General features: G+C 39.8%; 3 protein-coding genes across 6 annotated transcripts; 2 read left to right on the top strand and 1 right to left on the bottom strand.

Annotated features, from left to right (window-relative positions):
* Nucleotides 1-274: 274 nt before the first annotated feature.
* LOC105449325 (cohesin subunit SA-2) lies at nucleotides 275-8,111 on the top strand. Its single transcript, XM_011688477.1, has 18 exons — nucleotides 275-781; nucleotides 877-1,040; nucleotides 1,126-1,304; nucleotides 1,391-1,564; nucleotides 1,637-1,841; nucleotides 1,929-2,258; nucleotides 2,347-3,295; nucleotides 3,366-3,599; nucleotides 3,673-3,865; nucleotides 3,951-4,137; nucleotides 4,413-4,717; nucleotides 4,798-5,009; nucleotides 5,085-5,251; nucleotides 5,623-5,674; nucleotides 7,278-7,313; nucleotides 7,462-7,629; nucleotides 7,701-7,785; nucleotides 7,874-8,111. The coding sequence occupies exons 1-18, from the start codon at nucleotides 609-611 to the stop codon at nucleotides 7,889-7,891; spliced, it is 3,831 nt and encodes a 1,276-aa protein (XP_011686779.1). The 5' UTR covers nucleotides 275-608; the 3' UTR covers nucleotides 7,892-8,111.
* Nucleotides 8,112-8,657: 546 nt separating this feature from the next.
* LOC105449304 (intracellular protein transport protein USO1-like) lies at nucleotides 8,658-16,376 on the bottom strand. Of its 4 annotated transcripts, XR_974329.1 has the most exons (12): nucleotides 16,093-16,272; nucleotides 15,697-15,785; nucleotides 15,560-15,615; nucleotides 11,196-15,385; nucleotides 10,809-11,098; nucleotides 10,565-10,734; nucleotides 10,322-10,476; nucleotides 10,123-10,209; nucleotides 9,976-10,038; nucleotides 9,681-9,797; nucleotides 9,420-9,598; nucleotides 8,658-9,260 (listed from the first exon to the last, which is right to left on the bottom strand). XR_974329.1 is itself a non-coding variant. In XM_011688467.1 (11 exons), exons 4-11 carry the CDS (start codon nucleotides 15,261-15,263, stop codon nucleotides 9,527-9,529), a joined length of 5,022 nt encoding a protein of 1,673 aa, XP_011686769.1. In that variant the 5' UTR covers nucleotides 15,264-15,385; nucleotides 15,560-15,615; nucleotides 15,697-15,785; nucleotides 16,187-16,376; the 3' UTR covers nucleotides 8,658-9,526. The 4 variants fall into 4 exon arrangements, 3 of the variants coding, with proteins under 3 accessions (XP_011686769.1, XP_011686749.1, XP_011686762.1); XM_011688467.1 differs by having other exon boundaries at nucleotides 8,658-9,598; nucleotides 16,187-16,376; XM_011688447.1 differs by having other exon boundaries at nucleotides 8,658-9,598.
* Nucleotides 16,377-16,618: 242 nt separating this feature from the next.
* LOC105449297 (protein cornichon homolog 4) lies at nucleotides 16,619-18,952 on the top strand. The gene is made up of 4 exons (XM_011688432.1): nucleotides 16,619-17,503; nucleotides 17,851-17,919; nucleotides 17,999-18,252; nucleotides 18,343-18,952. Exons 1-4 carry the CDS (start codon nucleotides 17,423-17,425, stop codon nucleotides 18,407-18,409), a joined length of 471 nt encoding a protein of 156 aa, XP_011686734.1. The 5' UTR covers nucleotides 16,619-17,422; the 3' UTR covers nucleotides 18,410-18,952.
* The last annotated feature ends 2,320 nt before the right edge of the window (nucleotides 18,953-21,272 follow it).

Below are 21,272 nucleotides of genomic sequence, written 5' to 3'. Positions count from 1 at the left end.
ACACACGCGAGACGGCATTCACGGCATCATCCACCTCTCTTCATCGCGCGCGGAGGATCGTCAATGAAGGTTGTGAGAAGAGAGACGGACGATTCAAATTGCGCCTGGAAGAGAATGGCGGGCGCGTTTCCATGGATCTAAGGATATTTAGGAAATTTCCAAACGAGCGGCCAATGGAATTGTCCGTCGAAATGCGCGGGGTCCTGAATGTCCCCAGCTCGCCTGCGACGTTTCGTAAGTTTAGTGTATTGGCAATACTGGCACATCGGCGTTCTCGGACGTTAACTACCGTCAATAATCCAGTATATCGCGGGAATTGACCGTTGAACTTGATCGAGCGTTTATCTTCGGGCGTCAATAACAGAGGAGAACGTCGAGGGATCGCGAAGGGAGGAGTATCCCTCGCGTGGATCCCTATCCGCTTTCCATCGGAGTGCCCGAACGGTGTGTCTCGACGCGTTTAATGAGAGACTCGGCAGATACCAAGGTTTACGCGCGGCGGTTATGGCGACTTAACGCGCGGTTATCGCGGCCGAGCGCGCGCTTACCCGGGAACGCGGATCTTCTTTCTGGGACGGCACCGTAGAACGGTAGAGCACACCGCGATAATGCACAGACGGGGAGGCAAGCGGATCCGCATGGACGATCCGGTGCCGCCGGAGTACGAGACGCCGATGACACCGATGACGCCGATGAACGACAATTCCGGCGGGGACGCGAACGACTACAACCCGTACACGCCGTACAACCAGGCGTCCCAGACTCCGCTGCACAACCCCACGTGAGTAGCCCCACGTCGGCGTTCTATTATCGCGAGGATCATTGAACGCCTCCGAGTACAGACGTGATTTGTAACGTGTTTGTATATATTTGCAGCCCGGAGCATTACTCCTCCGAGAGCTACTCCTCGCCGGGCACGTCTCAGCAGCAGTACCAGGAGCAATCGGGAAACTTTGACAATCAGACGCAATTCGAGGCTCCCGCGACGCCGGCAGCCTCTAACATGAGGATCACGAGGAACACGCGCGCCAGGATGCGCGGTACGTACGAACGTGTTTCTTTGACGATATTTGTACGAAAGACTTTGGCAACGGGAGATGTGGATTGTAATTCTTCACATTAAAGGAAACGTGGTGCAGCAACCCAAGTACAAAGAAGTCGACACGGACTACGTTCCATTGCCCAGTGGTAAAGGCAGAGGCGGCGGTGGACGGGGACGTAACAAGAGAGCGCATCATTCGCACAGTTTGGAAGACGAAGCTAGTCTTTATTATGTTATTAGAAATAATCGTTCGTCGCTCACCGTACGTTGATTTATAAGTATTAATAAGTGCACGAGGGAGAGCCGTGTATCAAAGAAGTCTACTACAAATTTACAATTGCTTGGCAGACTATTGTCGACGACTGGATAGAAAAGTACAAAAGTAACAGAGAGAACGCGCTGCTTATGCTGATGCAGTTTTTCATCAACGCAAGCGGCTGCAAAGGTCGCATCACTTCCGAGATGCAGCTGACCATGGAACATGTGGCGATTATTCGCAAGATGACCGAGGAATTCGACGAGGTCTGTTTCTCAGATTATAATATCTGATAGAGATTCTAACTTTGTGGTTATATACAATTTTCTATTCTACAGGAAAGTGGTGAATATCCGTTGATAATGACGGGACAACAGTGGAAGAAGTTCCGCGCAAACTTTTGTGAATTCGTTCAGATCCTCGTTCGACAGTGCCAGTACTCGATTATTTACGATCAATTTTTAATGGACAACGTTATTTCTTTATTAACTGGACTGTCGGACTCACAAGTGAGAGCGTTCAGACATACTGCAACGCTTGCAGGTAAATTTCTAAACTGAGTAACCGTGTTTACAGAATTTTATTGCGAGCCCAAATATATACTTATTAATGAAACAATTTTATTTGTAGCCATGAAACTGATGACGGCGTTGGTAGATGTTGCTTTGACTGTATCCATAAATTTGGACAACACGCAACGACAGTATGAAGCGGAGAGGCAAAAGGCTCGGGAGAAGAGGGCAGCGGACAGACTGGAGTCCTTGATGGCAAAGCGGAAGGAATTGGAAGAGAATATGGACGAAATAAAGAACATGCTCACATACATGTTCAAGTCCGTTTTCGTTCACAGATACAGGGATACCTTGCCGGAAATACGCGCGATTTGTATGGCGGAGATTGGAGTCTGGATGAAGAAGTTCCACCAAAACTTCTTAGATGACTCCTATTTGAAATATATTGGTACAGAATATTTTTCCTATTTTTACACGTTAAAAATAGAAGCCGCACGGTTAACATAGATTTTCATGTGTTGATACGAATTTTGCAGGCTGGACTTTACATGATAAAGTTGGAGAGGTTAGGCTCAAGTGCTTGCAGGCACTGCAACCGTTGTACGCGTCGGAGGAACTGAAAACGAAGCTCGAGTTGTTCACGAGCAAGTTCAAGGATAGAATCGTCGCGATGACATTGGACAAGGAATACGACGTGGCGGTGCAGGCTGTGAAACTGGTTATCTCGATCCTGAAACATCACAGAGAGATCCTCACTGATAAGGACTGCGAACACGTGTACGAGCTCGTCTATTCTTCGCATCGTGCGGTTGCGCAGGCGGCCGGGGAATTTCTGAACGAGCGCCTATTCCGTCTGGAAGACCATGCAATGGCGAACGTTAAGACCAGACGTGGCAAGAAACGATTGCCGAACACGCCGCTTATTCGCGATCTTGTCCTGTTCTTCATCGAATCCGAGCTACACGAGCACGGGGCGTACCTGGTCGATTCCCTGATCGAAACTAACCAAATGATGAAAGATTGGGAGTGTATGACGGATCTTCTGCTGGAGGAGGCCGGCCCCGACGAGGAGGCGTTGGACAATCAGAAAGAAACGTCCCTCATCGAATTGATGGTGTGTTGCATAAAGCAGGCCGCTACGGGCGAAGCGCCGGTCGGCCGTGGACCTACTCGAAAAATCCTGTCGGTGAAGGAGCTCAAACAAGTTTTCGATGATAAGCAAAAATTGACGGAACACTTCATTCAAACGTTACCGCTGTTACTCGACAAGTACAGAGCCGATCCCGAGAAACTGGCGAATTTACTCGCGATCCCGCAATACTTCGATTTGGATATTTACACGAAATCCAGACAAGAAATGAATTTAGACTCTCTGTTGAATAAAATTCACACGATCGTGGAGAAGATGCACGATACCGAAGTACTGGATACGGCGGCCAAAACTTTAGAAAACATGTGCGTGGAGGGCCATGCTATTTTCACCAGGTATATATTTTTTTTTTCTCAAATTATATATCTGTTTAAAGCATTTGGTATTCAAATTATTTCCTTATAGATGCGACGTCGCTCGTTCAACTTTAATCGATTCGATTGTAAACAAGTATAAAGAAGCGATCGACGAATACAGAAATTTGATTGAGGGAGATGAGGAACCGGACGAAGATGAAATATTTAACGTTGTCCAATCACTTAAAAAAGTTTCCATCTTTTACGCCTGTCACAATATGAATCCTTGGGGTATATGGGATTCATTGTATAAGGATATTGAGGATGCGAAGGATCCTGCAAAGTACGTTTTTTATACTTACGATAACCACACACGAAATATTTTAAATATTCTAAACCATATTACTTATATACAGATGTTTACCACACAAGGCAGTTAAATACTGCATAAGCGCATGCTTCTTTGCCATTTTGTGGGGCGAGAATCATCTGATGGACGCTGCGGACTCGGGCAGTCGTGGCGAGGACGAGTGCCGGCAGTTGAAGGAACGACTGCACTCATTTATGGGTTCGATGCGCCATTTCGTCAGTGGCGATAGTAGCAGCGCGGTAATTATAATTTTAACATAAATTCGCGCGAAAACAAGACCATGTTGTCAAATATTTTATAAGTGATATTTGACATATTGAGCAGCCGACGCCACCGATCTTAAGGGAAGTTGCGTACAATACCATATGCGATCTGTTGGTGGTATTCTGCAACCAACTGACTACGCACTCTAATCCCTTGATGCATCAGTTGGTGTACGAGCCGGACCAAGCAATGCAGAATATGCTCAATAGATTTATACAAGAGTATGTTTTCTCCGAAGAGGAAGACGGTAAGTGATTTATTATTTTCATTTGAATCTTTCAATACACATGATTTGTTTATGTTATTCTGAAATTTGTTTTGATTATTTTATTTCTCTCACAACGAAATAATATCTTCTCCAAACAAAATTTCTTTTATGTGAGGCGGCAAGACCGGGATTTGAACCCGGATCTTGCTTTGATAATTGTTCTTTCGTTAGGCTATTCAACGCCTCGAATGAATAGTTAATATATATTAAACAAGCTTGTGGAGATATTTTTATAATATAAATTTACTTCATAGATGAGCATGACGAACACTCTAAAATCGAGGAGCTGCACAAACGAAGAAATTTCTTGGCTGGCTATTGCAAGTTAATCGTATACAACATGATCCCCACGAAAGCTGCGGCGGATGTGTTCAAGCATTACGTCAAGTATTACAATGACTATGGCGATATTATTAAAACCACGTTAGGGAAAGCGAGGGACATCAACAAAACGAATTGTGCGCTAACGATGCAACAAAGCTTAAATATCTTGTACAACGAGATTATGGCCGACAAAGGCAAGGTGAACAGGAACAGCGAAGAATTTACCGCGATAAAGGTAATGTATTTGTCGATGTAATCGCTTCGTAGCGCAACGATAAGAGATAAAATGTGCTAAAAGTGTAATTTTATGTCTAGGAACTCGCGAAGCGATTTGCCTTATCCTTCGGTTTGGACGCCGTGAAAAATCGCGAAGCGATCACGGCCTTGCACCGTGCGGGAGTGTTATTCGTCATTACCCCGCCGGATGGTGTCGAGCAGGATCCTACAGGTCCGCCGCCGAATTTACCGTTCCTCGAGATACTGTCGGAATTCACGAACAAGCTGCTCAAGCAGGATAAACGTCTAGTGTAAGTACTACATTTTAAACTTGCCAGTATTTTTCTCCAAGTTTATACACTTTAATATGATGTGCTTAATTGCAGACTCAACTTTCTGGATAGACGGCTACAAGCTGGCATGCCGTCTTCACGAGGAGAGGATTGGCAGCCCTTACTATTGTACAGAAACAGCTTGTTACACGGTGAAACTGATCAAGTTCCAGTTACAAGTAAACGAGCTTACACAAGACGCAAGAAAGATCATTTAGCAGGTAAAAGATTTCGATTCACTGTGGCTATCTTAAAAAGCGCTTCTGATTATATTTTATGTATTCAGTAAACGCAACTCCGTTTTCCGAAATTAATTAAATACAATAAATTGGTAAATGTATTGTAATTTTTAATACTGTACAAGGTTCATATTTTTTTCCGTTTTTTTTTTGCAAAAGAACAAAATCATTTAATGCTGTAGAATCGAATTCGAATTCGGATTCGGACTCTGACTGGGACTGGACCAGACGCAAACGTCGATAATTACAAAAATATTTGCGTTCATAGTTGTAATTAGAGAAGCATTAAGATTATCAGGTAATTTTAAGTTGCCCTGTCTTCATCGTCTAAACAATAATATTTCTCTTTGCAGAAGAAGAGGATGCTGATGAACCTGATGAAGGTTCCGATCACGAACTTGCTGGGTGAGTTGGATGTACCCGAATATAGAGAAATCTAATATAATATTCTTTTTTTGTTAGATTTTATTAGTATGGTCTTAGTTATAATTGCAAGTAACACTTATATGTAATTTATTCGATAACAAAGAAAAATCGGCAAGCGCTCGAATATATCATTGCAATAAAAACTAAATGCTTTACTAGCTTTTGCAGTGCAAGTTACACTGTGGATGATATGTATTATTTATAAAATTGAAAGCGCGCAGATATTCTATGCACATACTAATGTGCTTCTTTTGCTACAAGACATTAATGTTGCTTGCAAAATGTAGATCTGTAGTGGTAGCAGCAGTTCCATTACTAATAATATTTTTATTTTATTGCTATTTTTTTCATTAATGCTTTATTAATATTATGGTATGTTCATGAAATTTGAATACATTACGACTACAATAAATTTATGAAAAAAAGCTATAATGTAGGGTAATGATAAATCGTACATTGTTAAACTCTATTATTTTGATACGTTAAAATTTATAATTATCATAATTTTAAAATATCAAAACAGTTGAAGTATTATTGAGAAAGTGTGTGTGAGAGAAAAAGAGAGTATTGATGAATGATTCAATCATAAGCTGTATATTTTTTATAAAATAAAATTGCGTTCTTCTTGCAGTATAACTGCATGCTTGTGCTTAATTTGTAAATATCTATTGTTACTTTAAATCACTATATTTTAAACAAAAAAATATATTTTTTTTTGTATACATTTACATGTCTGCATGAGTAGTGATTCTAACCGCTTGATACAGGCGATCTGATCGTTATAAGAGTTTAAGAATATATTTTTAGATTTAATTGTGTATATTTAAAAATGTATATGTAAGGGACAAAAATTGTACAAGATATTTTCGATGTATTCTAGTATACTTCGTGCTTGTTTCAACAACAAAGCATTTCTGAACTAGAAATAAGAAACTATTAACACAAATGCATAATATTGTCGTATCATATTTTTGAGATAATTGAAAAGAAATAGTGCATAGAGAACGATGTGTGTATTTTATCGAGATTGAAAGCACGTAAGCTTAAAAAAAACCTTTGTATTTATTTATATATTAATAATACAAATTGGTGCGATAGACATATGAATAAATATTGCTTCGAATAAGACCTTCTACTCCCAGCGCTCCTAGATCCTATTTTATCAAAATTATAGAGGAATTGAAAAGCGTGAGAAAACGTATTTGATCAATTATTAATACATAGCAAAATAAAAAAGTTATTCATTTATATGTGCTTCATGTTTCCTGAAATTAATGATGCCTATGTTCCTCTTCATGACACGCCGTTCTCTATACCCATCACTTCACAAATATATTATTATTCATCTGTATCATCTCTTGATAACGTTACATCGATTTTAATATTTCACTCTTACCAAAAAAGTAATGTTAAAAAAATTTCCAAGTACATATGTATGTATGAACTATATAATTTGAGTATGCAAATCGATCATATGTATGTGATCATGTGCATGTGACAATTTCTTATATTCTGATATTTTTGTCCCTTTATCTCGAATAGTCAGAATAATTGCACCTGAAAATGAGCGTTTTCATTTCAGCAAACAGAAGAAAAAGCGCGGTCCACGGAAAAATCAGTGAGTTTATTATCTCATATATATATATATATTTTTTTTTTAACTAAATAGAAAAGAAAAAAAGTAATATAGACCAATTACAATATAAATCATTTTTAAATAATAAAATGCATTCAATAAATGTCGGTATAATCATTTTATTTTTCAGATCACCAGTTAAAGGTGTTATACGCGGACCCAAAGCAAATGCTTTCTATGAAAATAATGACACTGCACAAATGCAAACATCTCCTTCGGCAACTATAGAAGACAACTCGACGAGTCCTTCACAGGACATCGATAACAGACTTAAGTCTTTACAAATCCAGTCGAGATCGTAAGTATGCTGTCGTGTGTTATATTATATTTTCAGATTATTAATAAACGGAACACGTAATTTTGTGACAGACGGCGAAGTCAAGAGCACGTGGAGCACAGGGAATTGCGGAGAACCTCTAGAAACTCAGGGAGATACGTTGAGGGGCAATATATGGTAAGTTCGTACGATATTACAATGCGCACAATGAGCACGTAATGCTACGAATTACATGACATTATATATCTATTCAAATTAATTACAGGAATCTGATTCCGAGTAGGAGACATCATATCGTTAAAAACTTCGCTCTCTCGTACTTTTGAATTTAGATAATTGGACGATTGAAGTATTGTGATATGTATTCAAAGCAGCTACGCGATTTGAGAAATATAAAAAAACATACTTAACTTATGTAGGTAATATAAAGCTTTTAGAGCGAGTATTAATACATTTTGATAGATGAATACATTATGTTACAAAGTTACACTTATAAAAAAAAATTTTAAGTTTTCAGAATTGAGTTTATTTCATAATATGTCATGTTATATAAATAATACGATATATGTATTCCATTTTTATATAAAACTACATATTATAAGGAAATTATATTTATCTCTGAGTCTGTTTATCAACCATTTAATAGTAGTTCTTGAAATAAACAAATACAATTTATTAGTATGTGGTGATCGTGGCCATGGTAGAAATACATATTTAAAAACATATACATATTATATGTATATACATATACATATTTATATACATATTTTTTTTTATAATGTATTTCTACCATGATCGTGGCATAGGAGCCTGCACGTCTGTTTTCCGTGCCAAAGATCCGGGTCCACCCGGAACATTATCGAATTTTTAATCGATCACCATTCCTCTCGGAAGGCAACGGCAAATCATTGAGAGTGTCTCTGCCAAGAAACACCTCTTCTAAAAGGCCGTTCGCAACCGGCGCTAAAATGGAGACCGTAAGTCCCATGTGTCTGCGGATATATGCAGAAGTTCGCAAACGTCCGGAGGATACGATAGATAAAGAAGAATTTATCTAATATAGTTTTATTTGCGAATACATTGTACATGGATAAGTGGATACTTTCACAATTATATTTCCCTTTCCTGTACATTTTGTGATAATGCTTTGTACACTTGAATGTGTTATATAGATTTATAAAATGTTAATTATTTATGTGACACATTCTATATTTACACATTTATTACACATATTGCAAAGAGTTACAATAAATTCTCATTCTTCTTTCAACGTAGAATGATATATAATAATTCTGGAGACTATGTATAAAAGTAATACAATATGTTAGCACAACAACAAACTAGAAGCTCTATAACTATCGATTTAAAAGTGCTAAGAAATTGGTGAGTTGTCTCATCATATTGCATAGTTAACTGTCAACATTTCGTGAATAATTCTACTTTACTTTATCAGGGCGAGAAGCAACCTGATACCGTATCAGGAGGCTTTTCGCTCTGATGAAGTGAACAGCATTGTTCATGAAACGTTGATATTAACAATGAAACAAGACAAGATATTCCACTAGCTTCCCAGCACTTTTGAAGAGAATACTCGTGAAAACCTTAAGAGCAAAAAAAAATACAGATTGTATTAATTGACATTACTGCAATATTTATATTGCTGATGTCACGTAAATTACATGAAATTTCTACACGCAATCTTCTTTCAATGCAGAATGGTAAAAAAAATAAGAACAGTAATAGAATAAATTATTATAAATTCTTAATTCACATGATATCAACAATATAAATATTGCAGTGATGTCAATTATTTATATAACGTCAATTAATACAATCTGTAGTTTATAGAGTTCCTAGTTTGTTACGCTAAGACATTGTATTGCCTTTTTATACGTAGTCGTATGGCTATGATATTTATTTATCGATCTGATTGTAAACGAGATTTGCGAAAAAGGTTACTGAGTCGGCGTTTTGGCGTGCTAGTTGCATTCTGTAAGAAAAATATGTTTTTTAAAACAACATATTAATGTCGTTTAATATAAAATCGTTCATATTTCTTTTTCGTTACTCACTTCATCTTGCCGTTTCAGTGAGAATATGGTCTTCAGTGAATGAGGAGTAGTCGTTGTTTTTCTATCCACATTTCGCTCCCTCAGCACACGTGAGTTTGGGCTTCTTACTTCATTACTCTAACGCAAATTGTTAAAAAAAATATTTAGTGATAATTTTATAGTGATACACGTGCGCAATAAAAGCGTTGTGAAAAAACAAATTCCTTTCAGTTTTAGCGAATTCTCGAACAGATATTTTTTTTTGCAATCATATGCAGTATATGCAAGATAATAACATATACGATATGCAAAATACCTGCAATGATAATCTTCCTCCGTTTTTGCTTGGTGTTGGAGGACCAGGCTTTTTATACGATATCTAATGATGAATGTAGAAATCGCAAACATTGAGTACGAGACGATTACTACATAAAATGATAGCCACACACAACTTGATGCTTACCTGAGTTCTATCCTTCTTCCTGGCTTTCTGCTCCGGGAGAAGACTCTGACTAAGACTATCGTTAAAGTTTTCTTCTGCAGAGCCCGTCTATAAAAGATCACATAAACAAACGAGACATGTTACTCGAAATTAACAAAATATTTAATATACGCGATAAGAATTCTAAAGATGTTAATGTAGACATTAAGGAGAAACTTACTTTGATCTCTTCTTCGGTTAAGGTTGAAGGAATAAACTGCATTTCTGCCGGATAAGAGGATTTCAGATGAGGTTTGCAAAGAGAGTTTCTCATTTGCAAAACAGACAAACGGTTGACATCTGAGATCGGCATAAAATTGCCCCTTTTCATATCGGCTGGAATAAAAAGAAATGATTAATTACGTGGAAAAATAAAATTTAATTTTTTATCGACATTAGAGTATCTACAATGTGTGAAATATACCTAGATAAACATTGTCGAAGATTTCTTCCTCATCTTCCGTTTTGAATGCATTGCCCATCGTTTGTATGCTTCTAATGCTATGCCTTCTTTCGAGTGTTTCTTCAGTTAAAACCGTTGTTACTTTATGTGCTTGGTGCGAGTTTTCAGGTAACATTTCCTTCTTTTCCATTCTATAACACATCAATCAATCGTTAAAAATTGATAATTTTTTTCATAATAAATTTCATAAAAAATTTGCGCGTACCTGCAAGTCTTGCGCGAAATTGTGACTGGTTGATTCGTCTGTAACTCTTTGACCGTGATCTCTAGTTCCTTTAAACGCTGTAACGCGTCTTGCTTCTCTTGTTGCTCAATCAGGAGCTTTTCACCCACGCTCCAAAGTTGCGAACTTAATTCGCCAACGTGTGCTTTGTATCTATTGAGTTCCTCCCTCTGTCGCTGGCACATTATTTCCATTTGATTCTGCAACTTTTCTTGCACGACCTTCTCTTGATCCTTACTTAACTTTGTCATTTGCTCGTTGTAGGCTATTTTCTATAAATATAAATTAACGTAAAGTATTAATATTAAAGTAGCGTTCACGTGAAACATAAATCTCAAAATTTTTAAACATAGATATTTTTCTACCTACCATTTGTTGTTTCATATCTTCCAGTTTTTGTTCATACGTAGCATGAATCTCTTTTAACTGATTTTCCAATTTTTGCTTTGCCATCTTGCTCGCCTCATCTTTCTCTTCATGTAGCTGTTGGTTCTGCTCTTTTAAACGTTCCAGCTCCTCTTTCAGGGATTGCACTTCAGATCCTTCAGAGATTGCCAAGCTAGCTTCCGCCGGCGCTGCCTCCGTCGACTTCAGTTTTCTTATCTCCGTTCTGAGATCATCGATATTCTTCTCTAATTTTACATTCCTCAAACGCATAGTATCCATTTTAGTTTTCAGATCCTTCTTTTCCTTTGTCATCTGATTAATTTGATTTTGTAGTTTCTTCTCGATCTCTACGTGACTCTTGATTTCGCCAGACTTTAGGTTGTTGTCGTAAACAGTGACCAAAGTACTGAAAGAGTCAATCTCTTCTTCGGATTTTATTGCATCAGTTTGCAGCGCTTTGTATTTTTCCAATTGCATATCAATTATCGTCTTCTCATTAGAAAATTGATCTTCTTCCACATGAGTTAGTATCTCCAAACACTCCTTCTCATGTATCGAACATAAATAGGTATCGTGTAATTTTTGTTCCGTCCACAAGAACTTCTCCCACAAAACATCGGACATAGATTTTACGCTCTCTGAATAATCAGTTTGACACTTCAACAACGTATTTTCGAGACTTGTCTTTTTAATTTGCAGCTGTTTGAATTCGTCGCAAACGGAATTCTCAATGTAAAAAATATCCTGAAACTTGATCAATATTTCGTTCCACTTTTGCTTGGACGACGTTAAAATAGTATCTAAATCGTTTCGTGTGGCGAAAACTTTCTGCAAAGATTCCTTTAAAGATTCCTTATTTTTTATGAGGTTCTTGAGATAGTTATTTCGTTTCTGTGCTATTATTTCCAATTCTCGTATCTTATTCTTGAGACTGCCGACCTCCTCTTTGTCCTTTACACCGTCCTCTACAAGTATTGTTTGTTGTGCCAAAGTTTCATTCAATTTCGCATTTACACAAGCTAAATGCGAGATAATTTTCTGAGATTTGTGTAATTCCTCAAGAGTCATCTTGATAATATTCAAGATATTTGCGTTATTGTCTACATTAATGCACTTGTACTTATTCTCTATATTAATGCACTCGTACTGTGGCACGTCGTGTAAATCGAAATCTGAGCACGTTTCCGTAATCGTAGAATTCAAATTTTTCGTTGGATGTTCCAATTCTTGGCACAATTTTACAATTTCCACTTGACTGGCATCCATACGCTTGCAGTGCTCCTTACTCGTCTCAAGTTCCGCGCTCATTGCCTTCAGCATGTCTTGCAATTCTGCTATAGTCCTGTTTTGATTATTAAGTTGATTTTCCAGATCGAAGAATTTACTTCGGCTCTCGCGCAGTGTCAATTTTGTATCTTCAAGTTCTTTATTCAGGTTCTCCTTCGAATTGTCGTACCGTTCTTGAAGTTCTTCTATGTACAGGCACTTTTCTTTCAGAGCTGCTTCTTGAGTCGCCAAGATCGCATCTTGGCTGGATCTTACTTCTTGAAGATTAATAATTATCTCCTTCATTTTCTTCTCCGTGACATTTGCTTCGCTGTTCAGCTTTTCCATCTTATTTCGTAACGTCGATAATTCCTCTTCTTTCCCTGCTATTTCCTTATCTTTCGTTTCAAATATTTCTTTATGGGAGCGCATCAAATCGTTCTTCTCCGTTTCTAAAGCTGACACATTCGAAAGTAACTCGTTAACTTGTGCTTCTTTCAATTCTATCTGCGTCGTTGTATCGCTCATTTCCTGATGTAATAAATTTAGCTTATCAGTGGCATCTTTCAGCTCGAGTAATATTTTAGCATTATCTGACTTGAGGCTTTCCAGCTTATCATTTGATTCAGCATTCATTACTGCGTATAGTTCTTCTAATGTTTGATTTATATCTCTTAATTCTTGTACGCTACGCTTGGATTCATTTAATTCGTTGGAAAGAATTCTTTTCTTCTCTTCCAAAGTATCAATTTTTTCTTTGTTTTCTAATAAGTTTTGTTGTAGTGTAGCGTTTGTCGCATAAATTTTTGATAATTCTTCCTTATTACAGTTGAAATTAGACTCTAATTCCCCTTTTTCTTGTTGTACTTTGTGATAATTGTCATGCAACGTGTGATATTCGTGTTGCAATTTTTCAAATGTTAGCTCCGTACTTTTTCGATGTTCAATAAAATTTTGCTGAATTTCTTCTTTCATTAATTTGAAATCTTTATTTATGTTATATAGATTTTTTAGTTGTACTGCAACGTGTTTCAGTAGTAATTCTCGATTCGTTAAATTATTTGTTAATTCATGCACGCTTTGCTCTAAAATAAGTTTCTTACATTTAATCTCTTCTAAACTTTCGATTTTCTCTGAATTCAAACGGATAATTTCCTTTTGCTCATTTAACAAGAAATCCATTTGATTCTTCTCTTCCTCGATATTAGCTAATTCCCTGAGATTCTGCTTATTTTGTTCTTCTAAAGTTGTAATAGTTAATTGTTGCTCACGCAGATTCGCATTTGTTTCGTCTATCGTTGTTTTTAATTTCTCGACATCATTCTCGTATGAAACGCGCATCATACTGCAATTATGTAACATTGTTTCAATATATTTTGTAAGATCATTGAGCGTCGAGTTATTTAAATTATCGTTATCAACTTGTATAAATTGATTGTCACAGTGTAAAATATCTCTTAAACTTTTACTGCAATTTTCGATGGAAGATTTGTACGAATCCTTCTCATCGGTGAGCTCGTGAATGCACGCAAGATGTTCCGTTACCTGTGATTTCATTTCCGCCAGAGTAGTGCTTAAATTTGAGGAATTGGCCCTTTCATTTTCAAACAGCTCACTCAAGCTCTTCGTGTCCAGTTTTAAGCTGTCCAATTCTGCATTCAGTGCAATATTCGACCGTTCTACCTCGGACAATTTCTCCTCTGTAGATGAAAGAAAATTTTTCAAATCTTCAGTTTGTGTAACGAGAGCGACATTCTCCACCTGTAAATTTGCAACAGTCGTGCTCGAGGCATCCAATTCCTTCTGCACACGATCTAATTCTGCCTGCACCCGATCCAACGTCTTTACTCTTTCCTGCAAGTCTCTATTCGATTCCAGCAGTGCTCTGTACTCCTTCGTGAGAATATCCAATTTTCCTTTCAAGGTATCAACTTGAGCATTCAATATAGCGGACTCTTCCCTGGCCTCCTGGAGTTGAATCTCGACCACGGTACTTAGAACTTCACTAGTGTTAAACGATTTGGCGGCGGCAGATTGTGCAAAATCGTCAACTTCAAAACTTTGGTCTGGATTTCTATTCAATTCTTTGAGATGCACGCGTAACTCTTCATTGTGCATCCTAAGCTCTATAAGTTCTCTGTCCTTCAATTCAATTTTGTTCGTCAAAGTCTCCAAGGACTGTTCGCAGCTCGTGAAATTTTCCTTATAATGCTTCGACATCCTACGCGTGCAACTTAGCTCCTTCGACATATCATCCTTCTCCGTCTCCAGTTTAGTAATTTCATCCTGCTGTTTACTTAATTGATTTTCCAGATCGTTAATATACCTCTTGTAGTATTCCTCCTGTGAATTGTCCTCCCTCGTGCGGGACGGCTGCGGAGTGCTCGAATGAATCCGGTCCTCTCGCAATTCCTTTATCTTCGCCGATTTCTCGTCAAGCTTCCTCTGCAGCTTCTTTATTTTATTGTGTTGCCTTGATATGTCGTCCCGTAAATCCGCATTATTAAATCGTTCTATCGCCAAGCTGCATTTCAAATCCCTCAACTCCCGAACTCGTTCGGTCAAAATCTTTTTGCTACGTCCCGAACGCGTTAAGGGGGAATTGGCAAAAGGGGAACCCTCGATCGGCGGTGTTCTCCGGCTTTCCACAGCCGTCGACATATCCTCTACCTCCATAATAACTTCTCTCATAGTATCCTTGGTAATATCCTTGCCAATAGGCAGAATACTCTCCAGAAAGGCTTTAACTCTAATTTGCGTTTCCGTTTTCAAGCTGTCGCACATGTTATACTGCAGACAATGATATATCGTAGACAGTGTTCGACACAAATGTATCAGTAACAGGGACGCAATGTATATATGTTCCGTGTTATCATCTTTGTTAACTTTGAAAGAAGGATATTCCTCTGCAAACAGATAATATAACAAAATATTAATTTTCTCCTAATTATATACAATTCAAAGCTCCAGTTCAAAGAGAAAAATTTCTGTTTTTTGTTTTAATTCAAGGACTTAAAGATGATGCATTTAGTTAGGAAACTGAACAATACGAGGAACAGTACGAACGTAGAAATGCCTACCCTCTATAAATTTCACAATATCCTCTTGATCAAACTCCTCAAGCTTCTTCCATTTTCTGTAACATGATGAATTGAATGACAGTAGGCTCAGGTAACATATTTGCATAGCGACGCAGGAATCACATATTAATACTCACATTAATTTCAGGAAAGAGATATAAAATACTCCATCATGCAATTCTGTTATACTTTTCACCGATTCTCTCTGCACTTCCAAGCAATTGATCTGTAAATTAAAACATTTGTGTCTGAGAGACATACCTCTCCCCTCTTTGGGCATACAATTACACAGCTGTAGTTTAAAGCTCTAGGATCATAAAAATTATACACTCGTAAAAATAATACACTTATTATTAATGACTGAACATTTATATGAGAGAAATCACAGAGGATAAAAGTGAAAAGATACGAAAAACTCTGCGAAGGCCGAAAGAGTTCGACATATGATTGTGTGTATACACGAAACTCGCCGTGACAGAAACGTATAAGCTTTGCGTGTGTTAATATTCGTCGTACGTAAAATTATTGCTCACCCATTCTAAGATAACTTTTTCCCACAGCTCCATGATTGTACGTCGAGCATCACCGTGTTTTCTGAGATCGAACGAAACTACGGTATATACGAACCTCCGTCACTGTACAGTCGTAAATACTACACAGAAATCGTTTGATTTTTCGAACAACGGATGCATCGCAGAGCGGCCAACAGAAATGGAGCCAATTAATTTGTTTATGTCGCTTGAAATTTCTATAAAGTGCTGCACTTAAAACGAAATAAATACATGTGTTCAAGTGTGGGACAAAGAGAGAGCGAAGAGGCCGAGTGCGAAAAGTGCAAGCAGCACGAGCGGAACCAAATGTTTCCAGATATTCTCACGCATGCGCGACAATCCAAGGCCCCGGCATCTGTTCGTATTGTTTGCACTTTTTGCACTCTAGAGTCTTCGCTTTTCGTCTTTCCGGCGTCTAAATATATATACTTATTTTGTTCCAAATGCAAAGATTTTTGGAGATTTCAAGCAACGTGCATAATTAATAAGCTTATTCTTTTTGAACGTTTTGCACCACGTATCTTTCTTCTTTTTTTCTTTATTCTTGGAGATAAAACAGCACAGAAATTGACAATTTAGTATGCTGCACCGCCGTCAGATGGACGCAACAGATTAAAAAATACATAATTAAAAAATCACACAGGTTGACAGGTGACAGGATAGATTAATAAGGCACAACATTATATGGCCCATTTGTCCCATGTCTACCATTGTAGATTAACTTATTATTATTCAGTTTAATTTAGTTTTTATTGTCTTCTACTGGTGAATTATATAAATTTAGAAGAGGATAAAAATCATCAAATAGAATTTAACTGAGATATAAAAATAATCTACGTCGGTAGAGATCAACAGAACAATAATAATTCTAATTTTATATAATTTATCATGTCTGATCTTTCTTTTCACACGTGCGTCAAGCGAAATAGGCAAATAACGCACTCTTATCGGCGTTAACAAAACGGTGTAAATAATTGCTTGATAAAGTTAATCGGGATTTGGTCGTCCCTGAGAAGCGTAAACACCGCGAGACGCCCAGTGTAATCGCCCGTGTGGAATCGGAGGGGATTCAAGCGTTTCGTGCGATTGGCAACACCGTGAAGTGTGTATGCATTTTCGTCAACAACAGTCGGCGATCCTGGCATTCCTGGCCCGGAAGTTTACAGCGGGAGTCTGATCGGCGAGGCCGGCGCGTACTCGCGCGACTGGGACACGAGAGGAATTGCGGTCTGCGGAGCGGACGGCTTGGCGAGCACCCGCGGACGCGAGTCTCATGTAATCGGCCGCGTTTTCGGGCGAAAGCAGCAGCGTCATGGTCCTGATCTCGGATCCGCTTCTCTTCGCGATCGCGCTGGTCGACACGGGCTGCGTGCTGTTTCTCCTGGTGTACTACGTATCCTTTTCGTCACCCGGTCGCATCCTGCCGATCCCTCTCTCGACGGCCCCGTCGAACCGGGCTCGCGAGGGACTTTCTTCGCGACGGGAGGTTATCCCGCTATTGACAGCCGTGCAGTGGCGCCGTTTTCAAACTTTACTCCGTTTACAAGCAAGAAAAGGATTAGAAACTTTAATGTAGACTGACGGTAGAGAACGAGACGCAAGTGTTTATATTGAAGTAGATTCGAGATAGGGGCAGAAAGAGAAGAAGAAAAAAAAACGCTTACATCTCGTTCTCTGCTATCAATTGTAGCGTTAATTAATTATAGATTAGAATTATCTTCCTTGACCCGAAGTGTAAAGATTATAACGCTGTCGGATCTCGAGTGTGATTATCTGAACGCGCAGGAATGTTGTTCCAAGCTAAATATGGTACGATACATGTCGCATAGCCTATATGAACTTTTGTTACACGAACATGACATAAATTCGTCGTTAATTTTTGTTGCAGGGAGTGTTGCCAAAGTTGATAGCGCACACGTTTCTAGTGTTTCTCCTGTTGATACACGGACAGTTGATATTAACGCTGGTGAACATACCGATGACAATTTGGTTGTTTTACGAGTACTTGAGCGTTCCCAGCGGCAATATGGGGGTCTACGATCCCACGGAGATTCACAATCGCAGCCAGCTGAAGAGATACACGCGCGATAGCATGATTCATCTCGGGTATTGCCTCGTGTTCTTTTTCATTTATCTTTATTGGTAGGTATCGCATAATTACAGTTACTCTATTTAAATGTAGTAAAAGAGAAGTGGAATGTATTATATATATTCTTTTTTTTTGTTCCCCAGTATGATTGTGGCGTTGCTCAAGGGAGATCCTATCAACAGGAACGACGACACCATAATAGATTTGTAAAGATATAGAGAAGCTAAGGCAAAGAAAACCCTTTTATATTTATATATATACCGTGTTTACGTTATCTTATAATGATATATAAGAATATTTTAATTCTGCTACACATCACTGACACACATCACGTTCTCTAAATAGGTTTTTTTCCATTTTTTAAAAATCATTCATTTTTTAAGTATCTAGCTAGTTGCGCGTACTGCTCTCAAACAGCCGCCTATCATTTATGGTTCCTAATTATTTCGAGATAGCAATTTCAGAAAAATATTTTCGCTCACTCGTCTCTTTTGGTAATTCCTCTGATTTTTGAAGATCTCGAATTGTTACTGTGTAACTGAACTCTTGATTGAGGCCTAACGAAATAAATGGGAACCATATAGTCTGTGGTACCAAATGTATCTCATCATGTCCATGTTTGCGCGTAACGCATGCGAGTAAATCATAAATTTCTAGTCGTAAACATATAAGAGCGAAAGTCTGTATCATAACAGGGATTGTTAAAGGCAAAAACAATACAGTCGTAATATTTTAATATTACACTTCATTATATCTTAATGCGGGAGTGGAACCCACCGTCAGAGTTTTCGCTTTTACCCTCCCTCCGTTAAATACGACGATCTGCAACGAATATTTTTTTTAGACGAGACCAGCCGCGACCTCCGGGATTTCTTGCGATCGCGTTATATCACACGCGATTTTTCTTATCGACCGTCTCTTTGAGAAATGAACCCTGACGATAAGAAACTCTATCGCAGATACGAAGAATACGAAATGAAAAGTCCATCGCGCGCGCGCGCCCGAGAGAGAGAGAGGAGAGGAGAGGAGAGAAGAGGAGAGGAGAGAAGAGGAGAGGAGAGGAGAGGAGAGAAGAGGAGAGAGAGAGAGAGCACACGGGAATACGAGACGTCGTCGTCATCGCCGTTCTATTTCGCATGTTTGTCGAGTCAAGTTGACTTAGGTTTAATGGCAGTCGGATGAGATTGGATCGATTTAATGGGCGCGGTGAAGGTGATTAGTCCATTCTGCCTTCATCGTGAAAGGGCGCGCATGCTTATTTTTAGATCGAATTCAAAGCCGGGATCTACATAGCCATCGCGTATGACGTATGTATGTCATGTGTATGTGTGTGTGTGTGTGTATGTGTGTGTGTGTGTGTGTATGCTGTTACGCGCGGCGACATAGACACTTTTTTTCATCTCGTATTCTCCGAAAAATCCGACCTCCCCTCCCCCCGGGTTGGGAGGAGAGAGTCGGTCATTCGAGCCTGTCGAAAACCCATTTAATTCTGGCCGCCGCGTCGTTGCGTCGTCGCGCAAATTGCTCGGAACTAATGCAAAATCGATGCGCTTATACGGACGTGACCCGCGCGCGGCGGCGGGATCCCGGAATTTGCGGAACGGAGAACCGCAAATCGATCCCCGCGCGTATGTATCCGAGGGGGTAATAATCGAAGAGGGTCGCGCAACCCTCCACCGGTGCCGTTAACTTTCAACGCTGTTCGCGCCCTCGTTAACGCTCGTTGGTCAATCTTTCTCTCTCTCTCTCTCTCTCTTTAATTCATTCTCTCGCGTAACCTTTTGTGTCTTCTCTCCGCAATCGCTCTTTATGCGAAGAGTGGAAGAATAACAAGAAAGCGATATCGACAATCTTTTTCGTGAAAAGGTCAAAAATTTCGGAGAATAAAAGTGAAGGAAAAGATTTCTTTTAAATGTAAGGAAGAAATGTATATAGAAGGGAAGAAAAAAATCTCTCTTTAAATATCTCGTAACCAAGGCTACTTAGCGTATATTAGCGTAAATTCTAATTTGATGAATAATTATCGATATCATATTGTCAACATGCGTTAAAATTAACTTTTTAATTATTCGAAGGATATCCAGAATGTAGAATAAGTCAGGGGTCAGAGATGATGAGTTATACAGCTAGAAATTTTGTTATGAGCATTTCTGCCGCAGGATTATAAATTAATGTTGATCGGGCCGCGTTGAAAACTTAACCGCGCTGAATGGGATTGTGAATGTACGTATTGCCGCGGCGCGAATTCGAAGCGCGAAGCGCGAGCGGCGGGCGCGCGGCTGCCGACGTCCGGGTAGAGCGCCTCCTGGTGTTGACGGCGCGCGGACGGTGCGCGGTGCTGTCGGTGCTTATCCTCGGCGTGCGGTACGACCGTGCGACACTCGGCGCGAAAGGAGGATGACGATGCTGCTGCTGCCACCGCCGCCGCCGCCGCCGCCGCCGCAGCTTCGGAGCGAGCGGTGTTGAACCAACGATCGAGCAGTTGAAAACGTGAGAGTGCTCGCGACACCCAACAACACGCGTGGATCAGTTGTGTTTCCCATTGTCGTCATCCCGTTTCTCACTCTCTTCCTCTCTCTCTCGCGCGTGCGACGAGCCCTGCTGTGTGTGCGCGCGCGCGCGCGGTCGCGCTCCGGTTAAGGACACCCGATTCGTGTGCTCCCGGATAATCGTCATCGTGGCACGCTCCTCGGTCGTCGGTGAAATGTCTCCGCAGATGACCTTCGTCCAGTCGCGACCCGGCTGAACCCCCCGGTGACGCGGCCTCACGAGCGACCGCGCGGGTTCGACGTTCGAGGCTCCCCTCGCGGAGGCTGTCCCCGAGGACGCGCACGTCTTTAGGATACGTACGTGTGTATTTATACGCGCGAGGTACGCCCAGCGCGACGACGACGACAGCGACAGTCGCCCCCCGTCTTGGTACCAATAGCGGTGACCAGGACACGGCCGTGATCCAGGTGCTCCTAATGCTCGAAATCTCGATGAGGCTTATGTCGTCGACGTCGTCGCCGTCGGAGTCGTCGTCGTCGCCGTCGTCGTCGGAGCCGTCGTCGGAGCCGTCGCCGTCGCCGTC

This window comes from Wasmannia auropunctata, unplaced genomic scaffold (genome assembly GCF_000956235.1).
Source record: "Wasmannia auropunctata unplaced genomic scaffold, wasmannia.A_1.0 LD336111.1, whole genome shotgun sequence".
In the NCBI taxonomy this organism is placed as follows: domain Eukaryota; kingdom Metazoa; phylum Arthropoda; class Insecta; order Hymenoptera; family Formicidae; genus Wasmannia; species Wasmannia auropunctata.
This window is presented reverse-complemented; position numbering and strand designations above follow the sequence as displayed.